Source organism: Zootoca vivipara, chromosome 8 (assembly GCF_965207765.1).
Source record: "Zootoca vivipara chromosome 8, rZooViv2.hap1.1, whole genome shotgun sequence".
Lineage (NCBI taxonomy): Eukaryota > Metazoa > Chordata > Lepidosauria > Squamata > Lacertidae > Zootoca > Zootoca vivipara.
Window position 1 is genome coordinate 39,850,024 of NC_142591.1, and position 28,000 is coordinate 39,878,023.

The 28,000-nt window shown below is 40.0% G+C and overlaps 1 protein-coding gene across 2 annotated transcripts; it reads right to left on the reverse strand.

Annotated features, from left to right (window-relative positions):
* Window positions 1-814: 814 nt before the first annotated feature.
* VAPA (VAMP associated protein A) lies at window positions 815-27,985 on the reverse strand. 2 transcript variants are annotated; one of them, XM_035124389.3, is made up of 7 exons: window positions 27,718-27,985; window positions 11,788-11,940; window positions 10,299-10,402; window positions 8,658-8,738; window positions 5,703-5,942; window positions 3,258-3,434; window positions 815-1,583 (listed from the first exon to the last, which is right to left on the reverse strand). In XM_035124389.3, exons 1-7 carry the CDS (start codon window positions 27,791-27,793, stop codon window positions 1,428-1,430), a joined length of 987 nt encoding a protein of 328 aa, XP_034980280.1. In that variant the 5' UTR covers window positions 27,794-27,985; the 3' UTR covers window positions 815-1,427. The 2 variants fall into 2 exon arrangements, with proteins under 2 accessions (XP_034980280.1, XP_034980281.1); XM_035124390.3 differs by lacking the exon at window positions 5,703-5,942.
* Window positions 27,986-28,000: the final 15 nt, after the last annotated feature.

A 28,000-nucleotide genomic window follows, 5' to 3' on the forward strand; every position in this document is an offset into this window, starting at 1 on the left:
TACATAAGATTGAACAGTTAGCTGCATCCATATCCAAGAATATACAAAATTCTGCCTACAGGAATAAGCCTTTCAATAATGTCAGTTCTAAAATAACCCCCTATGGTGGCTTACAGTTAAAAATAGCTAAGTATTGCGCTTTCAAAATTATCTATTTAATGACATAGAGATCAGAAATGAAACAAGCCACAAGGTTAAGTGAGGAGAAGCAGTTCAGACCCAACAAAATAAACTTTCTAGAACACAGAAGGTATGCATAGCAAATGGGCAAGTGTGCCAAGACATATTTGCTGGACAAAACTTTATTTTCCTTTCATAAAACTAAATGATAAAAGATTGCTCAGCTGGAATCAACCTAGGGTACTTAAGGAAAAATTATTTGGAAAGGTCATACAGAATGTATTTGCAGAAAACATCTGGACTAGTCAGCCTGAATGTAAAATTATTGATCATTAAAGGACTACTGGGGACTCCAGATAAGGGAGCATCAATGAATCAACAGACATATACCTATTTGATACCTGCGAAGTCCACCACTATTTTAAAAGACAAGTTTAAAATGCCTGCCTCTTGTAATTAGTCCCATGTCCCAAAACAGAACTAATTCTAAGCTTTCATTTTGCTTAAAAAGCCAGAACCTTTTCTCCCGCTGTTAAATAGTATGGAAACAGCTACGTTTCTTCCAAAGCTTCACTGGCACCAGTTCAAGCCACAGCTAGTGAACTGAACAATATTCATCTGTTACATGGTTATGTGTAAAACTTGAAGGAAAACTTTTCTCAAAGTATAATTCACAGAAACAAGCTACCCAGTATAAAGTATGTTAACAGTTTTATTTTTTTGTATGTTAAATACCATGGGACAGGGCTGTAAGGATGAAAACTTTAACAACTGCCTCACAAGGGGTAAGAAATTCTGCCATGATATTAGCAAAGTAAGGTAAAGGATAAAATTTACACACTAAGAGGAATCATTTCCCCGCAGAATGCCTCATCATATTCCTGAACAAGTGGGATTAACATTCTAATAATCATTTTCCAAGAGGCAAGAGCAACAGATAATTTTTAAAGGATTATTAAAATAACATTTACAAGACTCTGAACAATTTTTGAACTCTTATTAAAACCACAGAAAGAAAGAACAATTCTTTATTTATGTATGACTTTTCATAAAGGACTGAATGTGCAACTGACACCTGCTATTGATGAATTAATATACAATTTGTCCAGCAGCCGACCAGTTTGTCTTTTTATTGTGTTGTCTAACCGTGCAAGATCATTAGAGGCAAAGCCTGTATGATGCTGTACACAATAATGGTCACTTGGGGCCATACTACCAATGAAGTGGTAGGTAAATACATTTTTTTTCTGGCCAAGAAAAAAAGGAAGCTGCATTCTGCTGCATGCTTCTCTCTCTTTTCCCCCTCTCTACAAGATGAATTTCCCTAAAAAGAATCCAATGAAAATGGCTGCAATTACAACAAGAAGTGAGGGAAGAGGATTGGAGACATTATCTCGGAGAGCCAAGCCTGATGTTCCAGGTTTATCCAAGTGTGCCACCTTTCTCAGCCTCAAACCTTCATCCTGAAAACACATGGGGGGAAATACTCAATCAAAAATTATCAAAGATATTGTTTCAGATCTGAATTTAACCAAAACATTTTAAAACTTAATACAGGTTTAGATGGGATACAAATTTATTTGTGTGTGTGCACACCATCTGACTTTAAAAGATGTCAAAATGTAGCACAAAATAAAACATAGCATGTTGTGTATAAATTAGTAACCACAGCAAACTATATTAATCTGTTAATATACTGTTATTTACTATCAATAATAGCCTGTTTACAAAACCGGGGAAACAAAAGACCCAACTATTTAAACTGTTCCACTGATGCTGGCAATTTATCCCAGAACACCACTATTAGCTCAGGATTGCAAATTAATCAAACAGCATATTTGATCCCCTGCTAAATTTGCCCGTTTCCCCTCTGATGAAGAAATGACATTGCCAGGGCATTGAAAATGAGTTGAGGATGGGTATTCCAGCATGACAATGACCCAAAACACACAGCTAAGGCAACAAAGGAGTGACTCAAGAAGAAGCACATTAAGGTCCTGGAGTGGCCTAGCCAGTCTCCAGACCTTTATCCCATCAAAAATCTGTGGAGGGAGCTGAAGGTTCAAGTAGATACACATCAGCCTTGAAATCATACTGACTTGGAGAGGATCTGCAAAGAGGAGTGGGACAAAATACCTCCCCAGATGTGTGCAAACCTGGTGGCCACCTACAAAAAATGTCTGACCTCTGTAATTGCCAACAAAGGTTTTGCCAGGAAGTACTAAGTCATCTTTTGTAAAGGGATCAAATACTTATTTCACTCATTATAATGCACATCAATCTCTGACTTTTGTCTTTTGGGTTGCTGGGGTTTTTCCTGTTGTTATTCTGTCTCTCACAGCTACAATAAACCTACCATTAAAATTATGAACTGGTCATTTCTTCGTCAGAGGGCAAACGGGCAAATTTAGCAGGGGATCAAATACTTTCCCCCCTCACCGTATATACTGCCTCAGCAGTTGGAAGCAGTATGTTTTTGAATAAGAAGCTAGAAACTAGAGGATGGGAGAGTCCTCTTGTCCTTGTGTCCTGCTTGTCGGTTTTCCACAGGCATCTAGGTGACCCAGGCAGGATCTAAATCCTAGTTTAAAATGTGAACTTTTAAGAATAATTTTATTTTCATCAATAAATTTTACCTATCCTGATTAGCAAGATTCTGGTTTGATATTCTGGTTTGGAGGTAGTGCTTAACAACAGGCACATGAATAGAGGAGGCTTGGTGCTAACAGGTATCAGTTAAGAAAAGTCACTTAAGTTGAAACCAGCGTCAAATTATTTTACTGTGTGTTATTAAAAAATTAAACTTTATCTCTGACATTAAAAATGTGAAGAATTAAACATACTCTCATCAGGAAATTTGCTGTAGGTTTGCTAAAACTTGTGGGTGACATCCTTTCCTCCCCTCTGCAGTTCCTTACGCTCCTCCAAAATCTGCTCATATGTGAGGTGGGTGGGGAGAAGAGCCCTGTGAAATCCCATCATGTCTGCTACTGTGATGTTGCCTATTGCCTACCAATTCTTTGTTCTTGGAAGAAAATGATATGGGATGTATAATAAGGGTACTATGATAAATACTTCCGTTTAAACAGGGTGGTTTTTTAAAAACAACTTTCATGAATCTGCTCTTATGAACTTACTCTCAGGTGTCTGTTTTCCTCTGATAGTTTCACCACATCCGCCTGAAGTCTTTTGCATTCTTCCACTAGCTTCCTTGTTTCGGTGTCATTAAGCGAAACACTGTGTGGCTTTGGCATTGGACCATCCTGTTTAGCTGTATTCAGTATTGGAGCAGATTTGCTTGCATCTATGTCATTCTGCAAATATTAAAAATGGTTTTAAAATGGGATTTTCTTTAATCAAAGCTAGCATCTAGCATTTTTTTAGTTTTAGTACCATTAAGAGCGGGCGGGGGGGGGGGGAGAATACCAAGTTAGTTACAAAGATGACAAAGCTGAAAAAACAACCTGAGAATAACCATTGTTAAATATGATTGATAAAGATATGTTGTAGGACCATTTCCCCATCTCTGAATTCATTTTGCTCAGTTACAGCTTTGCAGTCTGAAATCTGTGTTTGAGCTTTACTAAATCTTTCCCAAAGAACAAATTGTTTTAAAATAGAAGTATGCACAAGCCTGTGTTCTCTTACAGTTCCTAGCACAATTCAAAGGAACAAAATGTAAACAGATGAGGCATGACGATGGAGAACAAAACACTAGGAGATGTATAGTATAGTTATTACACTAAATTCTAGGTCAAGAAGAGAACAAAAATATCAGCACAGATACCTGAAAGCAGACATTGGTAGTCCTCTAATACAAAGAGCAATTAGTCAGAAGACAATGAAGAAAGATGGTTGTTATTTATAAAATTCATATACCGCCCCCTTTTCCAAAGATCACAGGAAAGTTTACAGTATGAAAGCAGAAAATACGTAACATAATAAACAAAAGGGGGGGGGGAATACACATGCACATGAGAAAGTTGGGGTAGGTTAGTCAGAAGAGCCAAAGGATCTCCAAGTGGTTTAAGAATAATGAGTGTGCTGTAAGTGTGATTCTGTAATTGCTGTAATTGTCTGAAGTGGTAATTGCCTGTGTAGCTGAACGTGTATAAAAGATAATGCCCAAGAGGATCAAAGTTCAGCCAGCCTGATTTTTTAGAAGGCTGACTCTACATACATTTCTATGAATAAAGGCCTAATTTTTCACTTAAAGCTGTCGTCCACTGGCATATCTTGGGAGAACCCTAGATAGGGTGAACCCTTTACAAATTTTTCAAACATCAAAAAAATATTTTAAAATTCAAGTGGATTAAAAATAGAGAAACAATTTGTACCCACCTGATTCTAAAATGAGAAAAACTGAACAGAAATAAGCATCATAGCCCTGGGTGTAAGACAGACAGAAATCGAGTCCACACAATATTCCTGATGACCCAATCATGGTTGGGAGATTAGGAATGTCCCTGGGCTTGCAGACTCCCTTTGCCCCCCTTTCTTAATGTGCTTGCCAACTGTGATTTTGAGCTAACCAGGATTAGCATTAACATCACTGCAAAAGGTAATGCTGTCCTACGATTAGTTGTTAAAATGGAGAGGGATAAATTAGAGCATGACAGAGAAAGAAGTTAGGACATCAAGAACTGAAAAAACTATGTATTCAAATATCTAGGAAACATTTTTACTGTATTTGATTATAATACAAACAGTATGGGCTTGAATAAATGATATGGCAATAGCCACAGATTTGCAAAGTACAGTAAGACGTCATTGCGCATGTTGTATGCATTTGACACATACAAGGCTGAATCAAGCAGAAAATTTGGCTTCCTAAAATTCTCATCATCTTTTTAAGAGTTTTAATAGGAAACATTTATTTTGTATAGTACCTAGGCCAGTACAAGGTTTGGAATTAAAATAACTGTAACATTTCAGATAAGTATATTTTGTAAACTAATAACCCCCTTAATATCAACTGCTATCTCCGTCAAATATTATTGACACATATTTCTTTCAGCTACAGCAAATAATTCCACCCTATGCACATTCCTTTTTTGCAGGAAAAGTGCAAACCATGGTTTGCTGGTTCAGAAATAGTGACAAACTATGATTTGTGAAAACAGAAAATAATCGCATGTACAAGGGGAAGACGGAGTGAATGAGCTCTTTTGAGGCAGTTCTCAGAACCAAACCATGGCTTGGTGTAATATCAGAACAAATCCAAAGATTTGTTTCCAGTTGCCAAGGAGAATTAGTCTCCTGCCCTAAGACTGTTTCAACTGCCTTACTGACCCTTTTTGTTCCCTTCCAACTGAGACCTTGCCTTTCACTTCTTCCCCTTGCCATATATCGCAATCCTAGCAACAAAAATTAATGAAGCAAAATTTGAGAGCAGGATACACTACAAAAGTAATGCTATTTTACCCATTTTCATAGTTGAGGTCTTTCTCAAAGGTCTTTCTCAGATAATGCTCTCTTCCAATTTAAGCCTAATTTTGACAGTTTCTTAGCTAACTACAATAAATTTAATTAACCCCTGAGGCACTAAAGAGTTTGAGTGCTTTCAGCTCCCTAAGACAAACCTGATTCAACTTGTGTTTGACCTCACTGCCTTGCTCCATCATGTCAATCTTCTGGCTATAACTTGCAGGTATCTGAAGATTCTTGCAGTTGGATGGAGTTATGTGTACGGATCCTGATGAAGATAAAGTCTGAGGTGGAAGCTGAGACATGCCCTCAGCACTCAGCAGATCTCGCATTGCAAGACTTAGGGGAGTGACTAAACCAACGGCTAAAGGATTAGGCTCTGCAAACCCTCTCTGCTACTTAGAAAAACATAAATGTTATGCACAAGCAGTCAAGTAACAGCTTACAAGACAGAAATAGGCAAAAAAACTGGCTTCTTTTATTGATTTTATTGACTAAGGGTGCAAATCTAATCACACTTAGTAGAGAGTAAGCCTCACTGAAAACAGCAGGACCTACTTCTGGCTAAATATGTATGATTGTGCTATACACAATACAGTGGTACCTTGGTTCTCAAACTTAATCCATTCGGGGAGTCTGTTTGACTCCCGAAACCATTCCAAAATCAAGGTGTGGCTTCCGATTGGCTTCAGGAGCTTCCTGCAGTCAAGCGGAAGCTGCGTCAGACGTTCGGCTTCCGAAAAATGTTCACAAACCGGAACACGTACTTCCGGGTTTGCGGCATTCGTGAACCGATTTGTTCGAAAACTATGCTGTTCTGTAACCAAGGTTCTACTGTATACTGTAAACTATATACAGAACCACATATAGAAGCTAACACTACTTTTGTTGGGGTTTCCACAGCACTTCCAACTGCTGACAAGAAATTTTAAAAGCAGTTTGGCAGCAGAACTTCAACGGCAAAACCATAGCAAACAGATTTCTGGCTGGATTATAGTATATCCTCCAGCTCAGTTAAGTTCACTATTTCCTCTCTCCTATTTTCTGTAAAGCAGCACTTTCTATAAAAAACAGCAGCACTACATAACATGTTGTATGAAGAAAACATGCCTGAAATACAAAAACATCTGCATATAATCTTCTGATGTAATAAATGGAAAACTAAGCTAGCAAATAGAGTTTAAAATCAAACATCAGTGCATGGTGGACAAAGTGAATAATACTTCGCGAGCCAGTGTGGTGTAGTGGTTAAGAGCGGCAGACTCGTAATCTGGGGAACCAGTTTCGCGTCTCCGCTCCTCCACATGCAGCTGCTGGGTGACCTTAGGCTAGAAACACTTCTCAAGTCTCTCAGACTCACCCATCTCACAGGGTGTTTGTTGTGGGGGAGGAAGGGAAAGGAGAACGTTAGCTGCTTTGAAACTTCTTTGGGTAGTGATAAAGCGGGATATCAAATCCAAACTCCTCTTCTTCTGAAAAGCTTAAAATTGTATTTCTTCTTAAGGTGGATGATATAGTATATAACTTTCTACCCCAACCCTAGAGATTAAAGTATGGTCTTCCCTGCCTCTGTATGGACTGGTAAATTACCCCAACCTACTATATTTAAAAGTTTCTACATCCTTCTCTGGATATAGGTTTTACATTGCCCCACCACCCAACCATGCATAGTCATGTGAGAGTTAGCCCTCAACTTTCCCACAGCAACCTCTTCCTTAGGTACACTGTCCAAAATATTGCAAATGGAATTTGAGGCCATACATTTATTTACCTTTGTGACAATGACCACAATAACTAAGCAGCAACAGCTTGGGCCATTGATGCGGGGTAGAGGGAGAAGAGGAAAGCATAAAGGATATTGGAGGGCAACAGATTTGTAGAGGCAAAAGAACAAGTATTTTAGAATCAAAGGTAGGAATTCTTGAGTTGTGCCAAGGTTACCATCGTGACATTACTGTGGCTATCTGAAGTTTTAAAATATTTTGCAAAACAATTCCCCATTTAAGTCTCTCAATAACGAAAATGAGAAGACAGCTTTAAGAAAATTACAGATCTCAGAGCCTTAAGATTTAGCAGTTTTTGATTAAATTTAAGAGTTCTGTGCTTCATAGCATGATCTTGGCCTCATCACTTTCTAGATACCCTGACTACAGTTACACCAGTGGCAGGGCTAGCCCTGCTTTAGGAAACATTGTGAGATGGCAGGCGGTAAGGACAGGAATTGCTGTCTGAATGCTGCAGCTAGTGTTTTGTCCCTGAATGGGAGAGGGCACTGGAGCTCTATTTTAGGCAGCAAATGTCTTGGGTCAACACTGAGCAATGGTGCATCTTCATGCAGGAATCAATAAAAAGCACATCCTTGCAAATAGTATGACAACCATGTTCTGCTGCCCAGGACATTTTCCTATGTAGCTATACAGCATGTGCAACAGGTACTAGATAAGATGGTGCAGCCTAAATTGGCAAAGAAGGAATTGGATGCATACTGTCAGCTATGCTAATAACCTCTTTCACTCATGCTTCCAACTTGTTTCATCCTCCTTAACAGGAGAGTATTGTAGGATTGCCCGTAGCTCATTGTGTCATAAAAACATAGAGCTCTTAGGATATATTACCATACTGCTTTATCTTTCGAACTGCCACCCTTCTTCAAAGATTTTATGTGATCATACACGGGAGTCTTGAAGTTTTGTTGCTCAGTTCCCAGTGACAAGGTCATTGCACCTCTTTGAAACACACCCCATCTGACTAGCTTGCACTCACTGTGTAAGCAACACAGTTTTCAAGAGGTGGAAGCAAGGCAGCTTTCACTTTGACAAAATGAGCTAGGGATATTCATGCACAATTTCATATGGCACACATTGATGCAGAAATAGACTGTTAGAGAGGTTACAGAAAATAGTGCACTTAAATGCTTAAAAGAAATGTAAAAATAAAAAGCTTTTTGTGTGCTACTGAATCACTGGTTACACTCCCCCATATTTTAATTTATTTAATACAATTACATAAACTGTTCTGATACAAAACAACTACGAAGCACACTCTTAGCTTAAGATACATTGTTATAAAATAACTACTTGAAGTTGTTTCGTTTTTGTTTATTTACTTACCAGCTTATCATTTTCATTAGGCATTTCAAATACACATCTCAATTTGGAGTCCATTAAGTCATCAGACTTTGCATCCTTCCACTAGAACAATGAAAATAAATTAAACTATAGCTGCTTTACTTAACAGCTTTTTAGTAAGTCATAATATGCAAACTTTGTCAAATACACAGTATTTTAAGACTGAATAGGCCTAGAAATGGGAAAGCATGGTTCAAATAATTACTTAGACATGAAGCTCTTACGCAAATCACTGACCAAGTCTGAGAAAATATTGAGCAAAAATATGCACATGTCTTGTGTCTGAGCACACTGGGGTATACCACTATAGGTTTTCTGGTTTAATTAAACATACATTCCCACTATATCCAAATTGGGAGGCTATGATTACCAGGATCAGAAACCATGGTTTGTTCCAGTTCTGGCAAGCACAGGCTTCCAGTTTAGATGTAACAGAAAATAAATTAATAATAATAATAATAATAATAATAATAATAATTATTATTTACACCCTTCCTTCCATCTGGCTGGGTTTCCCCAGCCACTCTGGGCGGCTTCCAACAGAAGTATTAAAATACAATAATCTATTAAACATTAAAAGCTTCCCTAAACAGGGCTGCCTTCAGATGTCCTCTAAAAGTCTGGTAGTTGTTTTTCTCTTTGACATCTGGTGGGAGGGCGTTCCACAGGGCGGGAGCCATTACCGAGAAGGCATGGGGCTTGTGCACCTCTCTGCTTAATAAACAAAGAAATGATACTATCTCTCAGCATAATCTTCAGTGCTTTGGTAGATATCAAATAGGGGGGGGGGAACTAAAACATGTCATGTTCAAAGACAGTGAAAAAATGATTATTTTATTTTATTTTTTGTTTGGATCAGGCTATCAGGAAGGAAATTTGATTGGCATATTCCCTGAAAGAAGAGATTCCCCCTACTTTCTAAATTAGAAACTCTGAAGTTGTATTTGCCACAAAATTGATAAACACAAGACTCTTCATATTATAGATCTTATCAGGGTAAGTGAAACAGCAATCTAATAAATGACCAGTAACAAGGAAAAATGTGCACCACTTTGCAACAGCATTTACGAAATTTAAAGACAGAAAACAAAGATAATCCTTGTAGATACTACTTCCTGGGCTTCCATCTTATATTCTACTGAAATTTTGTCAGAAAAGAAGCACCACAGAATGTCCTTGTTACTTAAAACAGTAACATCTTTGAGATCCTGACTGAGAGAACAAGGCCATTTTTTCTTCAAAATTGAAGTGGTAAAATTAACCACACTTTAAAAAAAAAGTGTGACCAACATTAATGTCTAATGCATTAACATGGCTAGTTTATGAAACTAGTTCCAAGTAAGTATTGGTGTAACAATGACTGATGGCAAATACACCATTTTCCCCCTGAAGATGAAGAAAGCAGCTCAATGCTTAGTTCCTAAGTGGAATGTACATTTTGAGATCTCTCTCAACAGTTTTCTTCCAGCTTGTGCCAGCAAAGCAACAGAGGAGGAGAAGTTGGACAGACTCAAAATATATGTTGAACATAATAGAACCCTAATGGATAAAATAAGGCTAAAGGCAAAAAGTAAGAATTCATCTTGTTAGCTTACAATACTGAAATTAAATCTATTTACTTACCACTGCTTCCATATCTGTAATGTTTGAGGGGGCAAAGATTGTCTGTACCATAAACTTATGTTTACTCTTCTCATTTGGATCATAGTCAAAAGGCTGTAACATCACTGTATAACAGAAAAAGTATGAATTACATAGAGGCATGCAACCTACTTTTCCTATTAATTTCAAAATTTTAAATTCAGCATGAAAGAACAGTGCAATCATTTGGAACAGATAATAAACAAGATCTCTTGCAAGAATCAAGTTCTATCATTTATTGCAAATGTGCCTTTTATGGTTATCTGTTATGCCCCAATATTATGAAAAACAAGTTCACTTGCAAAATCAGGATTTTTATTTCCACATAACAACCTGAGCTTCCAAATTTGAAGTAAGTATGTAATTAAGTTAAAGCAGACAGAAGTTTGAAACACCTGAAAATGGTGGAAAGAATTTATTAAAGGGCCACCCATTACCACTGTGATGTATACAAATACTGGGTAAGAGATGTCCAGGACCTTGAATGTTAGCAAAGGAGGACAGAAGGGATCTTCCAAACTCCTTCAGACAGGAATGATATGATCATCAGAGAGAGTTAGCAGAGAATTCTTCTTGCCCTAATATTTTGCATATATAATTTGGAATCAAAGATACACTCCTTGGATCCAAGCTCTAAAAGAGAAGAGAATTGAGTTGACTTCTTCCAGTCTCATCATCAGAGAGGAGAAGGATGGGAGAGAGGCTGGAGGCAGTCAAGCATGGGAGCTTTGGAAGCCTACCACAGAGTATGGCACCTTGATCATTTATAGATTATCAATAGATGATCTAGCTCAGTGCTCTTTTTCATATGTGTGTCTGCCTCCCAGACAGTATCTCTGTCACTCTCACAGGAGACAGAGGGATGCTGACAAAGAGACAGAGGTGCTCAATGGAAGACGAGCAGGCACACATACAGTCAGGGAGCCCTGTTGCAAAGCTGTTCATGGAGTAAGAGATTGTTCTCTGCATGGGTATTTTGCTGTGTTTCCATGCTGCATGCAGAGAAAGGGAGCTCCTTTCTTAGTATGCAACATGTAAGTCAAGAAAACTATGTATTAATGTGGATGTGTGACTGGAGTCAGTGTATGCGTGCTTTGGCCATTCATTTTGGAATTTGCCCTGCTCACTGCTCATATGTGGACCCAGGCAACTTTCATTAATAATAATAATAAACTTTTATTTGTATCCTGCCCTCCCCAGCCGAGACCGGGTTCAGGGTGGCTAACATCAAATATAAACATTGATATAAAATCAAACAATAATTAAATCACCTCTTAAAAACAAGTCAGAATAAAATTAAAATCTGAATTAGATGGCTTTCCACAGGATATGGGTTGGGAACAGTAAATGCTCATCAGGCCCAACTGTGTACGCTGATCTTATATGGGCCCTCAAAGGAATGTGGCCCTTAGAGAGGAAAAAGGTTCCACACTGCTAAATAAAAGAAAGAAAAACAACCAAACATTTTTACCTGATACAGTTACAGAAGAACCTGGGTCAATAATTCCACTGTTTGGCCTCACACAGTATCGACGAGGTGCTGTAGTCTTCACTTTAAAACATACTTTTCTATCTGATGGATTTCGTAATTTAAGATTTGTAGTGACTACATCTGTGAAGGGACCTGAAATTGTTAAATGTTTATGTTTAGTAATTAGTCTATTTGTTAGATGTGATCTCCAAAAACAGGCCTCACAAGCAAACCAATGGTCCAAATCAAGACATATCCACAGACCATGTTTAAGAGGTAGTCAATGGTGACCAGCAAGTTATTATTGTCTTCAATCCTTTCTCCCAATATCTTGCAGTTTAGAAAAGCCTGCCAGCAAGTCCCTGCCTCAATTAATACTCTTTTTGTGCTCTGCTCTGCTCAGGCAATGTTTCTCTGGCTGGGTTTTTGACAATTCCTTTCTCCTCTTATAGTCCCCATGACACAGCCCATACTATTCAAATCCTCTGGAGATACCTTTCAGAGGGCAGAGCGGAAAATAAGTTGTAAGAGCAGCCTTCCATTCATGTAGCCATTGGTGCTATGGCAGTGAAAACACCCAAATAAAAATTGGGAATAATTATAAAATGATCCTCTGTGCAATACTGTCCAAAACCCTCTCCTGCCTTTGCCTAAACTACTCTGCTATCACAGGAATATGATGTCCGAGCTGAAAGGAAAGGAAAAATATTGTTTAGAGAATCTGCAACATTTTTTTTCCTGGAAAACACCTCATGGAAAAGAAAGACTAGAACAGGAACATGCATCACACACACATACCAGAACAGCAGTGGTTCCTGTTCTTCAGAGACCTATTTCTGAACTGCCGAGAATGGTCTCTGAAAAGACAGCATAATTTCCCCCCATTGCAACACTGGGCTGGGAGGTTCATCTACTTCTAGCTCAGAACTCCAATGTGGAGGAAGAAGCCTTGTAAACCAATTTACAGAGATTGGTGGGCCTCATCTGGCCCATGGCTCAGCACCCTGCACTATGCCAGCCTATTTGCATGACTGTCAGTAAAAACCAGCTCTTCTCATTATGCAAGGATCCATCCATTTGAATATTATTATTATTATTATTATTATTATTATTATTATTATTATTTTGAGGCTGGCATCTCACTAACAGCCACAAGGATAAGCCACAGCTGAAAAAGAATGAAAAAGAGAAGGCACGTAAACAGCCAGAGGCAAGCATGCCAATGAGGCAGCAGAGAGGCAGAGGTCTCAAAGGACAGAAAGAAGGGAACAGTGGCCAAGAAAAGCAACAGTGGAGAAAAAATCAGCTGTAAAAACATGTGCCCTGCTATGACCATATTGCTACAAAAATTCCCATAATTTGGTGGGGATCCTATTAGTTGAAAACAGAACTATACATTTGTGTCATTATGTCATTACATAGATCTATGGTGCAGCTGCATTTGAATACTCTCTGCAGCTGGACGATCACTGAGTAGCTAATTACCAAAATAAGCCAAGCATCTTGCATACAGAGAAAGGTGGAAGAAATTAGAATATTTTAGTTCAGAAAATGGAAGCCAAGATGGAACATAATAAAGCTTGTAAAATCATGATGTGTAAGGAATGAAGAAAAGTATTTCCTCTCTCTGAACTCTTAGGTTCTTGGGTAGTACTGTACAGTGAAATTAACAACTGGCCCAGAACCAATAAAATGATATATTTATTCAACATATAAATGCACTGGCCAGGAAATTTAAAAAATGAATGAACTGGCAATAGGTTTAACCATAAAAGCCAAAAATGGATCCTTCAACATGGAAGATCATGTTACCCTTGCACAAGCATGTTGGAATTTCTCCTATGCAGCCCCCATTTGGAAAGAAATTATCATTTGACTTTAACCATTTCTCCCAAGAGCTCTCTAAATCCTCTTCAACTTAAAACAAATTTAAAAAAACTGGATCCTCCATACTCAGAGACAACATCTACGCCCTCTCTTCTATCACTACCTGTGTGTTTTCCAGGAGCATCTTACTGGCTGCTGTTGGTGACAGAGCACTGGACTACACTGAACCCAAGTCTGATGTAGCAAAACAATTATGATGGAGAAGAACTGTCAGATCAGGTGGCATCTTAGTAGCCCTTATGCTACATGCAACCATTATTCTTCTGTAAACAAAATATGAAAAATAGAAAACAGCTCATGTTTATAACACATACATGCTAGACTGTCAACATGTTATCAAATGAATAGTATCAGTGTATTCCTGAACATATGTCAAATTATGCAAGAGAAATTCTTAGCACAGAAAGCTTTCTAAAAGCTGTTTTGCTCTTAAATGACAGTGGAAGATATTACTTCTATGGTGAAATTAAACAGTGTGAGTGCCTGCAGAATTTTAAGGGAGCGACTTATATTTGGGTATTGTCTTTTTCCCTCTTGAATTTTAAAGGTGTGGCTTATATTTAGGTGTGACTTATATTCGGGCCAATAAGGTATATAAATACAGTAAAACACAGGTCTTCCAGGTGCCACCTGACTAAAAGAAGTCACATCTGACTATACAACCAAAAATGATTGTTAACACTACTAGCCAAGATGGGTTTACATACCATCCCTTTCTAATGCTATTCATCTAGGAACCATTCAAAGCAATTAACAGGATTAGCACTGAATTTCCAAGGGTATCCCACAGAAGTGAATAAAAGCAAATCACATGCTGAAAAGGCTCTGGTCCAAAAACAGAATTTGCCTGTTATTAACTGCAGAACAAATAAGAACTTAACTAAAACTCACAGATTTTTCCTTGATGCACAATTATTTTCAAAGTCATTTTCTAAATTTCTATCACAGGGTAAAGTACAAAGAATTATTGTTAGCTGGCCATTGTTAATAATATAAATATTACGAAACTGAAGAAAATTATGCATGCAGCTATATAATTAGGAGTCTTTTAAAAATAAAAGACTTTAGCTTCAATATAGCCAGAATCTGGTCAACGGACTTATTTCTGAATTACTTCAACAAAATCTCATTACCACCAAGGGCCTTGGTGTGAATGCTTTTTAGAGCACTGCTTGTTGGGCTATGTTTGACTATACCAGGGGTCGGCAACATGCGGCCCACGAATACCATTTTACCAGCCCACAAGCCGCCCCTGAACCGAGCCGCCCGCTCGGGGAGTCCCCTACGTGCTGCGCTAAACCAGTGCGGCGCGGCGACTCGCCAAGCGGCGCCTGAAATTGCATCTGTGCATGCGCAGACACTGGAAATTGCATCAGCGCATGTTCAGACGCTGGAAATCGTTTCTGCGCCGATGCGATTTTTGGCGTCGCACTGCGCCAGTCCGGCTCACGGACAATCTCCGTGGAAGTAATCTGGCCCATGGCCGGTAAACCTTGCCAACCCCTGGACTATACTGTAGAGAAACTAGCCTTCACCAGACTGGCTAGAAAATGCATTCAGTATGCTACACTTTAAAATTAAAGAAGGGTCCTCCTGGTATTGTGCTACATATTGCCAAAGCTAAGGATGAAAGTACAGAACTACAATTTTCCTCTTAACATCTTCTCATAAAGAAATGAATATGTCACATTGCACTTAGTATTGAGCCCAAGATCTGAAATTTTAGCTACCTTTTAAGCAGAGCTAGGCAACAGGTATTCTGATGGAGCCCTAATCTCTGCTTATTGACTTTACATTTATGTATTACCTAGCATTCCTTGATCAGCCTTAAATTGAAGCAGTATATGGATTCTGTATGTACATTCTTTTCTTTCTTCTGTGCTTTTAATTGGTTTTAGTGTTGTTTTTAATAGGGTTACTTATTTAATTGGTAGTATTTATACTGATACTGTGTTTCTAGTTGCGTTTGTTGAAATTCAAGCTTTGAGCCGCCTTGGATCCTGTCCCAGAAGGCAGGATATAACTTAAATCAAGAAAATATGAGGGATTGATGTTTTCTTTAAAAAAACAACAACCTCATTGACTTCCCAAACTACATGATTATTTGAGACTAACAGCACAAGACTATGCATGTCTATTCAGAAGAAAATACCTCAAGGTATTTTCTTCTGAATATATGTACAGGATTCCACCCTGAGACTGCAATCAGAGTAAGTTGGAGTGAACCTTACTTCTAAGAAAACATGTACAAATTGGGTTGCAACTCAATTCTCCTGACCCCATAATTAATGGCCCCAGAGCTTTACAACATGTAAGATTCTCATACCAAGGGCTTCCTTAAACCATCCCAGTTCACCCACCCATGGCATAGCAAACTATGTCAGCTGTACAACCTGCTTCCTGTTCTTGGCACAAATGTCTTCTAGGTAACTGAACTTTTCAAGCATACTGTCTATGTTTCCGGTTGTATACTACAGTGCCAAACCAGGAGTGCCAGCAGCTGTTTATGAGGATATAAATGCAACATGTGCCAATGATGTTCACTATGCTAGTTAATGTTACACATATTTCTCCATTAAATGTAACAAAAAAAAGCACAGAATATATTCCATTACCAACAGGGGCTGCATATTAACACCATTTTAAATAGCTTCTAAATTTAACAATATTGGCTTGGATCAAATATGCCTTTCTGCTACCAGAAATTGGTTGTTTCTGACCTACTGGGAGAGCACTGCATTAGAAAAGTGATTCCCTATCCAAAAAAGTTATTCTACTTGTGCAAGCTCTAGTCCAAGATTTGGCACATGCTCTTTCAAAGACTTTATGACCCATTAAAAGTAGTTTATGCACTTCTTATTCAACATGTTTCTCAAACTAATGCAAACCCTGATATACCCTAGTACTGTGCTGCAAGTAACCTTCCGCTAGTACTTCCACAAGAGTGTAAGGAATAGCATGTAAACTTTTTCTTCTTTAGATAAATCCTAATAAAGTGATTTGGCATTCAGAACAACCCAAGCAATTTTTGTTTTACCTATAACTAGAAATATTCTTTTTGGAGCTCCATGTGGGGCTGCCCTTCGGCCTGGTCCAAAAGCTCCAGCTAGTGTATAATACAGTGGGCCTACTGCTTGTGGGAGGAGGGCTGACTGTACATGACATCTCTGCTAAAGCATCTGCACGAACTGCCCAAATGCTACTGGGCAGGTTCAAGGATCATGGGTTGATATACAAGGCCCTGAACAACTAGGGTCCGGATACCTTAAAGGCCACCTTATATCCCAGTGAGAATATCCAGAGGAAATCATTCAGCTCCTCCTTCCCTCCTGCTATATCATTTCCTCCATAAATACCTCCATTGTCCATGACCTTTAGTCATTCAACTACTATCATCCTCAGCCTGTCCAAAAGTATTATACTCTTAGAGCAGGGGTATCCAACATGGTGCCCTCCAAATGCTGTTTGACCACAACTTCCAATAGCCTTAACCAGCATGGCCAATGGGCAGGAATGGTTGAGCTGTAATCTTAGCCAGTGTTAGAAACTGAAATATGAAAGCTAAGAGCTAAATGGCACCTTAAACCTAAGTTATAGGCGCAACAACGGAATGTCTAGGCATTCTTTAATAACAATAATACAAAGCTGTAAGTGAATGAACTGCAGCTAAAATCTAGTCTAGTCCTCATCTGCAAAAAACAAAGCCATGCTTCCCCTACCCGCCTTAAGAGAGTCTCTTCTCCAGTCTTCAAAGAATGGTTGGAAGCCGGGAAGCAGAAAAAGGTCCTCCTTTCCTTCCACTCTGCAGACAAGCCCTGGATTCTCCCTACACACCCTTTCCTTCAGATTAATATACAGTATATTTTTGGCATCACAACTAACACATATCAAAGGCCTATACATCTGATGGCAGAGACAGCCACCTTGAGTGTCCAGTTCACAAACCTAAGACTTGCCATATTTTTCCATGTATAAGACGACCCCTAGATCTACTAGAAATCTAGCGGGGAGGAATTTCTCCTCCCACACCCTCAGCGCCAGCAGTGCCAGTTTTAATCAGAAATCTTAGGAGCAGTACTGTAGCCAGAGCTCAGAAACTGCTTGCGTATATTAAATTCCCTGTCGCTAAATGTGCCTAGAACAATGGTAGTTTCGAACGCTGATCTTAACATCTAGAAGGGGCCACGTTGGCCACCTCATCTAAGAACGATCCCACTTGCTCTCCCTTGCTGCCCCATTTAAGCCCAGAACACCCAAGTGATGGCACCATTTTCCTTCAAGTTCCTCTTCAACGATCACCTATTCCATGAAGCGTCTGGCTTAACCCTTTTGATTGTCTCCCACCCCTCGTTAAGTACCTAAATTTAAAGTTCTTCAGGATTTATCTTGATTGTATTACTTAGTAAAGAATCACATGCATTATTCATAATAACAATCTGCCAACATATTACCTCATACAAATGGAAATTGGATAACTAAATTCATTTTTGTTGTTAGTTTGCATGTTACATAGAACAGTAACGCATCTATTTAAAAGTCATACTTTCAAATAATAATAATAATACTTGTCCAGCTTTAAATCACTCCGTAAGCAAGGAAAAGATAAGAAAAGATAAGATAATAAACGGCTACAATAAAATGTTTTCTTCTATGTGAAGTTATTTAATTGCATTGTTAACAGACTCTTTAAAATTAAAATGATTTTTTTCAAAGGAATCTACAACATTCCTTTAAAGTCAACTTACGTTGTCTTCATTTTCAGCACACTAAAAATCACATTAATAATTTAGAGCAGTATACCAACTGAGATAAGATGCAGGTGGTGTTGTGGGTTAAACCACTGAGCCTAGGGCTTGCCGATCAGAAGGTCGGCGGTTCGAATGCCTGCGACGGGGTGAGCTCCCGTCGCTCGGTCCCAGCTCCTGCCAACCTAGCAGTTCGAAAGTACGTCAAAGTGCAAGTAGATAAATCGATAGATAAATACCACTACAGCGGGAAGGTAAACGGCGTTTCCGTGTGCTGCTCTGGTTTGCCAGAAGCGGCTTAGTCATGTTGGCCACATGACCTGGAAGCTGTATGCCGGCTCCCTTGGCCAATAACGCGAGATGAGCGTCGCAACCCCAGAGTCGGTCACAACTGGACCTAATGGTCAGGGGTGCCTTTACCTTTACCAACTGAGATAAACGGCTACAGGAAATGCAACATACTGATACTCTAGGTATGCTGAACTAAGCAAATAATATTATGTAAGCCCCAGTTAAAACAGACCCAGCCAAGATCAAACCCATGACACACCTAATGTTTGCAACAAATATGTCAGACCTTACTTCAACAACCAGGTTAACATTTTAGCAGACCAACAAAAAATGAAGGTTCCAAAGCAAACACAGCAAAGCAAACAATGCATTGTACCGGTAAGTCAGAATTATTCCTTCACCAGGAGAAGTTACTGATGAGCCCATTCTTTGTTGTTGTATTAGTAGTTAAAATATGGTATGCCGCTTCTAGATATACAAAATTCCCCTCATGAAAGGCTACCTTTGGTCTGAGAGAGGTTGTCTATGTCCTATGGACATTTTTATGCTGCATTCTTTAATATTATTAAGGCTTTTGTGCAGCAATATAATGGTATGATGTGCTGTAGCGCATTAGACAAATTATTCTGGAATGAAGTACCACCTAAGATACTAGAGCATTGTGAATCATTTTACTAGCCTAGATTGACTAACATTTCACAATATGATCAAGTTGTTCATTACAGCTCCTTAATTATCAATACATGACATACATGACCCTAGGTAATTCGTCTAAAACAATTTCATCCAGTAGAAATCCTAATGACATTGCATTTATTAAACTGCAGCCTGGTGGACAAATATGAGCAACCATTATACAAAAATGAAGAGCATTAATTCCCACCTACCATTCCATAACTATTCTAGACATTTACTACTTTCTGGTTAGAAGTAACACACAATACTGGAGTGATATCATGCGCAACTGACTCAAATCTACTAAAGACATTTGTGACAAACTGCTACAGTGATATTCCAAAACTCCTCTGCTTCCCAGCTTTACGTAGCCCAAACAATTTGCTTTAACTGGCTCTGTATTCAACCACTGCTGCACAGGTAGTCACAGAGCTATAACAGGCATAATTTTTGTTCCCAGTTTTATACTTCTGTAACCATACTTCATGGGACCCAGGTGGCGCTGTGGTTAAACCATTGAGCCTAGGGCTTGCTGATCAGAAGGTTGGCGGTTCGAATCCCTGTGACGGGGTGAGCTCCCGTTGCTTGGTCCCAGCTCCTGCCAACCTAGCAGTTCGAAAGCACGTCAAAATGCAAGTACTGTAGATAAATAGGAACCGCTACAGTGGGAAGGTAAACGGCGTTTCCATGTGCTGCTCTGGTTTGCCAGAAGTGGCTTTGTCATGCTGGCCACATGACCTGAAAGCTATACGCCGGCTCCCTCGGCCAATAATGTGAGATGAGCGCGCAACCCCAGAGTCAGTCACGACTGGACCTAATGGTCAGGGGTCCCTTTACCTTACCTAACCATACTTCATACTACAACCTCCCTAGAACTTTCTAGCAGTGTTATTAACTGTATCGTCTATACTGTTGTGCTCTATATTGATTTGCAAAGATAAAATATAAAGGCTTCCAACTGCTATACAGTACAGGAAGCCATAAATTTGTTACAAAATTGCTTTAGTGCTATGATCATTCCATGAGCAGAAGGGTCCTTCCATGGGCAATATGATTCTGTCTGATATAATCCAGTGCATTTTATGTGAAATAAGCAATAATTTCTGGAAATATTAAACAATCATCTTAGATTACTAAAGCAGTAATTACAGAAATTAGACTCAACAATGAAATGCCATGCATCTTCATTGAGAAGTCTCAGCAATTTCAATGGGACTTGTTTCCCATTAAGAGTGCATAGGATTACAGCCTAAATATCAGTAGCTTTGTTTATGCAAGAAGGCAACCTGCGAAATTAAAGGTGAAATCAATACCCACCTGCCCAACTGCAACTTTAAGAACTGAGTACAATTTATGTCCAAGTAAACATGCATTAAGATTGCAGAACTAAAAAGCGTTTTGGACTTAGAATGAATGAAACCAAGTTTGTTTGTTTTGGCCAATGATGTGGGACAGAACATTTTCCAGCGCTTTATTTTTTCCACTTCATAACTTAATTAACAACAATGCACGTATATAAATGGAAAAACGGCAAACTTGGCAGTTTCAATGTTTTTTAGCATTGCTTACTAAATACAAGTAAAATAAAGATACTAAATTAGATCAGCGTTTCTCAACCGCTGTTCCGCGGCACACGTGTCCCGCGAGACGCTGGCTGGTGTGCCGCGGCGTGCGGCGACGAGAAAGGCGATTTGCATTGTCATGTGCCTGGCGGCCGCCAATAAATAACACTGACCCACCGGAAAGGAAGCCGGCCGGGTCACAACGCGGGGCGAGCGCAGCTCTCAACAGCCACCACCACGGGAGGGTGGTTTTAGACAAACTTAAAGAAGCTGGCTGGATGAGCTCAACCTGAAACTTGCTGAGCAAAGGATTGTGCTGGCAGAGAAATCAGCGGCTTGTGAAGCCTTATTACAGGAGATTGCAACCAACACAGCAATTGGCAAGTGTTTCTTACAGTCATAATTATATAGTCAATATAGGGCGGCACAGAGTTAAATTTTTAAACTTTTTTAATGGTGGTGTGCCTCATGATTTTTTTCATGGAACAAGTGTGCCTTGGCCCAAAAAAGGTTGAGAAACACTGAATTAGATCATTCTCTAGCACATAAAAAAAACTTGTAGTGCAAATTTCCATATGCAAACTAACTTGCATTGGATTTTTTTCTAAAAGACTCTCATCACTGTTTTCAGTCCTATAATTCTATTTCAGACCTAATATATTTTGCAGTATATTTCCACCTTAGAATAAGGTAGGTGCCATTCATCACAGCAGCCCCCACAATAATAATAATTTATTATTTACGGTCAAAGACCAGTTCAAGACCTCCCCCCCCCCATTTGATGTTGCAAATAATTAAAATGTTCCAACACTGAAGTTTTTGCACCCAGGAAGCCAATTTACTATCTCACTTAATGGACTTCTGAAACAGCAATGCAAATGTCTAATCAATATGAGGGTTGTTTCATATTACACGTATGCAGATCTATTTTCATACATTAGACATGCAGAAGCCAAATACTGTACCAATTTGTCCCTAACAGGTATCTTAAAAATTAAATGAAAGATGTGTGTATATGAAACTGTGATGCAAGAAACAGCTATTACATTAGCCAGATCATTAAAATCCTCACTTATTTTCCTTCAGTGTCTTAAGTTTGAGAAAAACATAAACTAAGTTTAAAAAGAAATACCGACATATGACAGATACATATTTAAAATGTTCCAACCCTGCCTACATGAAAGACATACCAATGACCAATTTTGGCAACTGATCTTAAAGGCAGAGGGATGGGTTTAATGGTAAGCTATTTTTACTCTTAAGTGCAAGCGTCTCAATTTGCAGTAAGTGTACAGTATATTATTGGCAATACCAGCAGCTATGCAATGGTGAACTATACTTCTGTTATCAGATCAGTTTTAACAATTATCCACCAAGTCTGCAACATTCTGCAGTTCATAGTTAAGCCTAAACTATTCTACAGCCTCTGTGCTCTACTTGCAGAGATTTCCAAAAATGCTTAAACCTTTTGATGCGCCAATACAATATTACATGACTTCGCCATGGTAAAATTCCATCAGAAACTGAACTACCTGTACTGTAAATGTAATAACTAAGCACGAAATGATGTTCTTTAATTTGGGCAGTGTTAACAATGGCTAGTGTAAACTTGTAACCAACAGAAAATAGTTATGTGTGGCACCTTAAATCCACTGGGTGAAATACAATTAGGTATTTAGCCTGCTTGTGTAATGGAACTTCTGGTTTCTCTTTTCCAGTGTGAGAAACTCATGATATATAAGCTAATTGCTAAATGGCACCTTAAACCAAGGTTGTGGTCACCACAACGGAATGTCTAGACACCATTTTTTTAACAATGAAATCTATTTTTATGATTTTTTATTTCATTTCTATACTGCTTTATATTTTAAAGAAATAATGTGTTTACAACACATTAAAACATCAAATAAAACAATCTAGAATAAAACAAATGCAAGCTTCAAGGAAAATATTTCAGATTCTTCCGTAAGTGACATTTTGCTTTCCTTCATTTATTTATTTATTTACCTACTTAATTTATATAACTGCCCCATAGCTGAAGTACTCTAGGAAGCTAGTGTGTTGTAGTGGTTAGAGTATCAGATTAGGACCTGGGAGGCCAGGGTTCAAACCTCCACTCAGTCATGAATCTCACTGGGTGACCTTGGGCCTGTCACCGCCTCTTAACCTACCTCACAGGGTCGCTGAGGTAGGGAGGGAGTGAACCATGAACTCCTTGGAGGAAAAGGTGGGATATAAATGGAGTAAATAAGCTCTTCTACTTACCTGCTTAAGAAAGCTGGAGAAGCCAGCCAGATGGAGATCTGCATGTGGTCACAACTGGACTCATGCCAGTAGCAAAACACAACTGACTAATTTCTAACCTCCATCTGCCCCCCAAATTTGTTTCAAAGGGGTCCGCCAGAAGGGGAAGCCCCATTACACGAGCGGACACCCATTCAAGCTACAATGGATCTCACACTTAAGGACATACAGGGGCCCCCAGACTTACCGGGCTTTGGGCCGGTTCCCACCGCGCCGATCGCGCGGCGGGCCGGAGGGCGGGGGAGTGCGCGCCCGTGCGCATGCACACGGGCGCATACTGGCGAGGCGGTGCGCTTCCAGGTCGGAAAAAGCACCGGAAATCATTTGTGCGCATGCATATGGGCCTCCCCCAACCCGGAAGTGCACCAGAAATAACCTCTTCTGGGTCGGGAGAGGCCCATACGCATGCGCACAAAGGATTTTCGGCGCTTTTTTCCGACCTGGAAGAGCGCTGCTGCGCTGCGCGCCGTAAGAGCGGGCGGCGGGGGTTGTCGCGGGCCGGATTGGGAGGCCAATTGGGTCGCATCCAGCCCCCGGGCCATAGTCTGCGGACCCCTGACATAGCACATAGTTACAATAAGCTATTCATGATTGACGCCCATCTATTTCAACTTTAACTTAACTACATGCAGTTATGCACTAAACATCATCCATTGTTATTAAGAATGTTTCATCATTACTGGATTTAAGAGACTTTTTATTAAGAAACACTTTTTTAAAAAACAAAGGAAACATTTTAAAATAAATTTTATGGCAATGCAATAAGCTATTAACTCAAAATCAATGTATCCTGACCAGAGAGAAAGACAGCCTGGCACTGACTGCTCAACTGTAACTTTTAAGAACGTAAAATAGTAATTCTGAACTTATCTTTGAAATACTTTAGTCTTGTTTACCACCTAAGCACACTTGCATTATCAGCAACATACAAAAGCAATAAAAGTGACCCATTTGTTTGTACTACTCAAACGGTGAACTGCAGCAAAATCTTTTATTTTGAATTATGATATAAATAGTTCTAACCTGTTTCAGCATAATATTACAATTTTTTTAAAGTGTTTATATTATAAGCTTTTCTGGGGTTTAAATATGGATCCAGTGTAACTACTAGCCTTATTCTAAATATGTTAATGGCAATGCATTGTCAGCAATGTCAAAACATCGCTGGAACTGTGTCATAAACTTTCAATTATTTTGCATTATCACAATTCTTGGTGTAACTTTAAACAATTTTTTACAAGCTGCAGTATGTCCAAAAATCAGGTTATCATAACTACTGAAATTATGTTGATTCCTGTAGCACTTACATCCTGATCTGAAACATTTGCACTGAATTGCCTGCTTGCAATGTCAGCATGAGGTCACATTTGTGATATTACACTGGCACAGCACTCCATATATTCTGTCCTAAGCCTTTATTTGATAGGGAAACCTGTTTTAAGATTGTGGCAGAAATCCAGTTTATCAGAGCTCTTGGATGAGAATGTGTCCAGATCCTTCCGTATTCTGAAACAAACTGAAATCCCATTACTTAATTGTTTCAATATATTTGGCAATGACAACCATTTTACTTATAAGGTAAAAGATCCCTGGATGGTTAAATCCAGTCAAAGGCGACTATGGGTTGCGGCACTCATCTCACTTTGAGGCCAAGGGAGCTGGCGTTTGTAAATATTTTTATATTTACTTATACAAATGTCTATATATGCCAGTGAGACTCATGGCAAGACTCAATAGGCCTACACTTGGTTAACATGCACTGTACATTACCACATTGTGGTTGCTACTCTAAGCAAACTTGCTTAGAAGTTTTATCAGAGTAAACGGGCTTACAAGTATATTCATTACAGATTTAAATTTAACTGAGGCAACAGTACTAAACACACAACTTGAATTCAGGACAACTTACTTTTGAATAAACAGACTTAGGATAGTCCAGCATACCAAGGGTAAGGTGCCTCTATGTACAGTCATACCTCATGATACATCCTCTGCGGGTTGCATCTTTTCAGGTTCCGGACGTACTGAACCCGGAAGTCCCGGAATAGGTTACTTCCGGGTTTGGCATGTTCATAACCTGCGCACATGCGCAGAAGCGCTAAATCACGCTTTGCGCATGCACAGAAGCAGTGCTTCAGGATGTGGCCTTTTCATGTTGCGAACGGGCCTCCAGAATGCTTCCTGTTTGCAACAAGAGGTACCACTGTATTCTAACTAGCTAAGGACTGTACACCTTCAGCTTTGTTGTTTTTTAAGCTGAAAATGCCATTGACTGGGCTTTATACAAATAAAGCAAATGTTCTTCTTTTAAGTTACTTTTGAGTTGTGTTCAGGTACTATAATGAAACCACTATCTGGTTTTATGCTATAGATTATTCTAAAAAAATGATTTAAAAAGTAGCATGCCTCCCAAAAGGTAGATGCTTCAAAAACTCTGAAGTAAACCTTAACTGATTCAACAAGATGACTTCCGCAGGTAATGCAAGAACCAAAGCTTAAGGCCTGCTGCAGACCCATGTATACTTACCTGGGAGTAAATCTAACAAAGCTTACTGGGAATTACTTCTGAGTAAAACACACATCAGCTCAGGCTGTATGTCACACAAACTTTCAATGACCAGTCTATAAGAATTCCACAGTTGTTTCCACAACATTCTATCTTACCCTTCATCCCACCTCCACCACAAAAAACCTTATAATGAGTAACTTTTAGAAATTAAGTCTAATTTTTTACATTACATTTTTATATCTTCCTCCTGAACACATTATCTGTAAATTTCACAAAAAATTGTGAGATTCCCAAGCAATGAGTTTAGCTTGAGGTTTTAAACTAAAACTGATTTATGATAGTCAAGTTGCTATTTAAAATATAAAAAATAAAATAGAGAAATTAAATTATAAAATGCTACCTGAATTCACAACTTCCTTCTTTGAGCAACAAGATTACTATATCACCCCAAGTGTCCAAAAAACAATCACCAATACGTCATTTTAACTGTCTGCTCCCCTAAACTCCCATTAATCAACCTCTGAATATTACAAACTTGCTCAAAATGATATATTTTTCAGTTAGAGTTACAATCTAGCTCAAGGTAGGTTATAGTATTACTATAGTCCTCCCTACACCTAACTCAGTAACTTAAGTAATATTAATTTCTCTTATAAGCGGACAACTGAGACCTAGATTGTGATGTTTCTAAAGCCATTCATTCAGCCTAGTGCTAATCAGAGACAGAGTAGAATTTTAAGACTAACAGGATATGTTTACTGTGTTTTGGCGATTACCCTCCAAGAATCTTTGCTCTATTCCGAATGCCATTACAATTTCATAACCATCACTACTGCTATAATGGGGGATAACTAAAAAAAAAACATTCTGTATATATTGTATTAGAAATATTCTGCAAATAAGAACACACTGAATACCGAAGCAACAAATACTCAAAGCACAGAAACTTATCCTGTACTTTGTACACGATTCTTATATTCGATGCACGGTCTCGGGAAACACACCTGTGGGTGGGGGTGGGGAAGCTTTTAATTTCGCCAACAACAAAAACGTGTCGTTCACTAAACCCAAGGTGTCCAATATCAAGAGTGTCGTTGCTATGGAAAACGCCCATAACCGAGCTCCTTACGTGACACGTCAGAGGGCGTTGGTGCAAGATACCACCACTCGACTACAGGTATATCAGAATGGAAGAATCGAGGTGGAAACGAAATCGGGGAAAGGGGAGGCTCCGCCTGAAAATGCAGGAAGCGTGCATAGTCCCGTCCCCCCCAATCTTCTACAAGGGTTGCCCAGCCGCATCTTGAGCCTCTCCTGGAAACACGAACCAGAGGCCGTCCCCGCACTCCTTGACAGCGGCGAGCGGGTGGCCGGCCAAGAGCAGATTTGGCCCAAGCAGGGCCTGGTCCGGGCTGCGCTGCGGAAGAGGAGCGCGGGGAGGGGCGGAGGAGCTGGCAGCGCCTAAGGCCGGCTCCGCAGCCTCGCCAGGCCAGCTTCCCTCTCTCGCCCTTCGCCGGCCTCGGTCGAGCTCGCCTGCGCCGGGGGATGGACCCGTAACTGAGAATGGCGAAGCCGGCTGCTCAGGATGACGCGGGGAGGACGGAGAAGCGGGGGAAGAGGGGCTCCCGCCTCACTACCGCACACCGACGGCGAACCGGGGCGGGAGAAGGCAGGAGAGAGCAAGATGGCGACGGCGACGCCTCGTCCCGTCCCTCCCGATTCAAACCTCCCACCCGAATCTCCGCGGAAGGAGGGCGCCTGGGCCAGGCCTTCTTGCCGCCCGCTCCGCTCTCTTCCCCACTTATCTCAGCCCCACCGCTAAACACGGGGCTGGGCAGGGGAGGAAAGAGTTGCCTTTCCCCGTCCACCCTTTTGGGTATCGCCGCCGCCGCCTCCCTCCCCCACCCATTGGGAAGGATTCCTGCTCCTCCGCCCGCTTTCTCTCGCTCTCTCGTACCTTTGAATTTGAGGTCGGTGGGCGGATCGAGGACCAGGATCTGTTCGTGCTTGGAGAGAGCCCCGGCGGCCGCCATCGCTGCTCCCTCGCTCGCTCAATCCGGGAGGAGGCGGAGAGGGTGGGTGGGTAGGTAAAGAGAGGACACTCCGGTCGGGGAGGGAGGGAGGGAGGAAGGAGAGAAGGGAAGGGACGCCGACCGAGGAGTAGCAGTCGTCGTAGCAGCAGCAGCAGCAGCAGCGCCCGCCGCCGCCTCCTCCTTGCTCCCTCTAGAGGCGCACGCGGA

Bases quoted from the DNA above. Each gene is read 5' to 3' on its own strand.
- VAPA (XM_035124389.3), bottom strand. From the start codon at position 27,793: ATGGCGGCCGCCGGGGCTCTCTCCAAGCACGAACAGATCCTGGTCCTC. The intron at 10,403-11,787 runs GTAAAAATGTTT...TCTGTTATACAG, and splicing joins TTCTTCTGTAACTGTATCAG to TGATGTTACAGCCTTTTGAC. The intron at 5,943-8,657 runs GTAAGTAAATAA...TTTTCTAAGTAG, and splicing joins CTAATGAAAATGATAAGCTG to CAGAGAGGGTTTGCAGAGCC.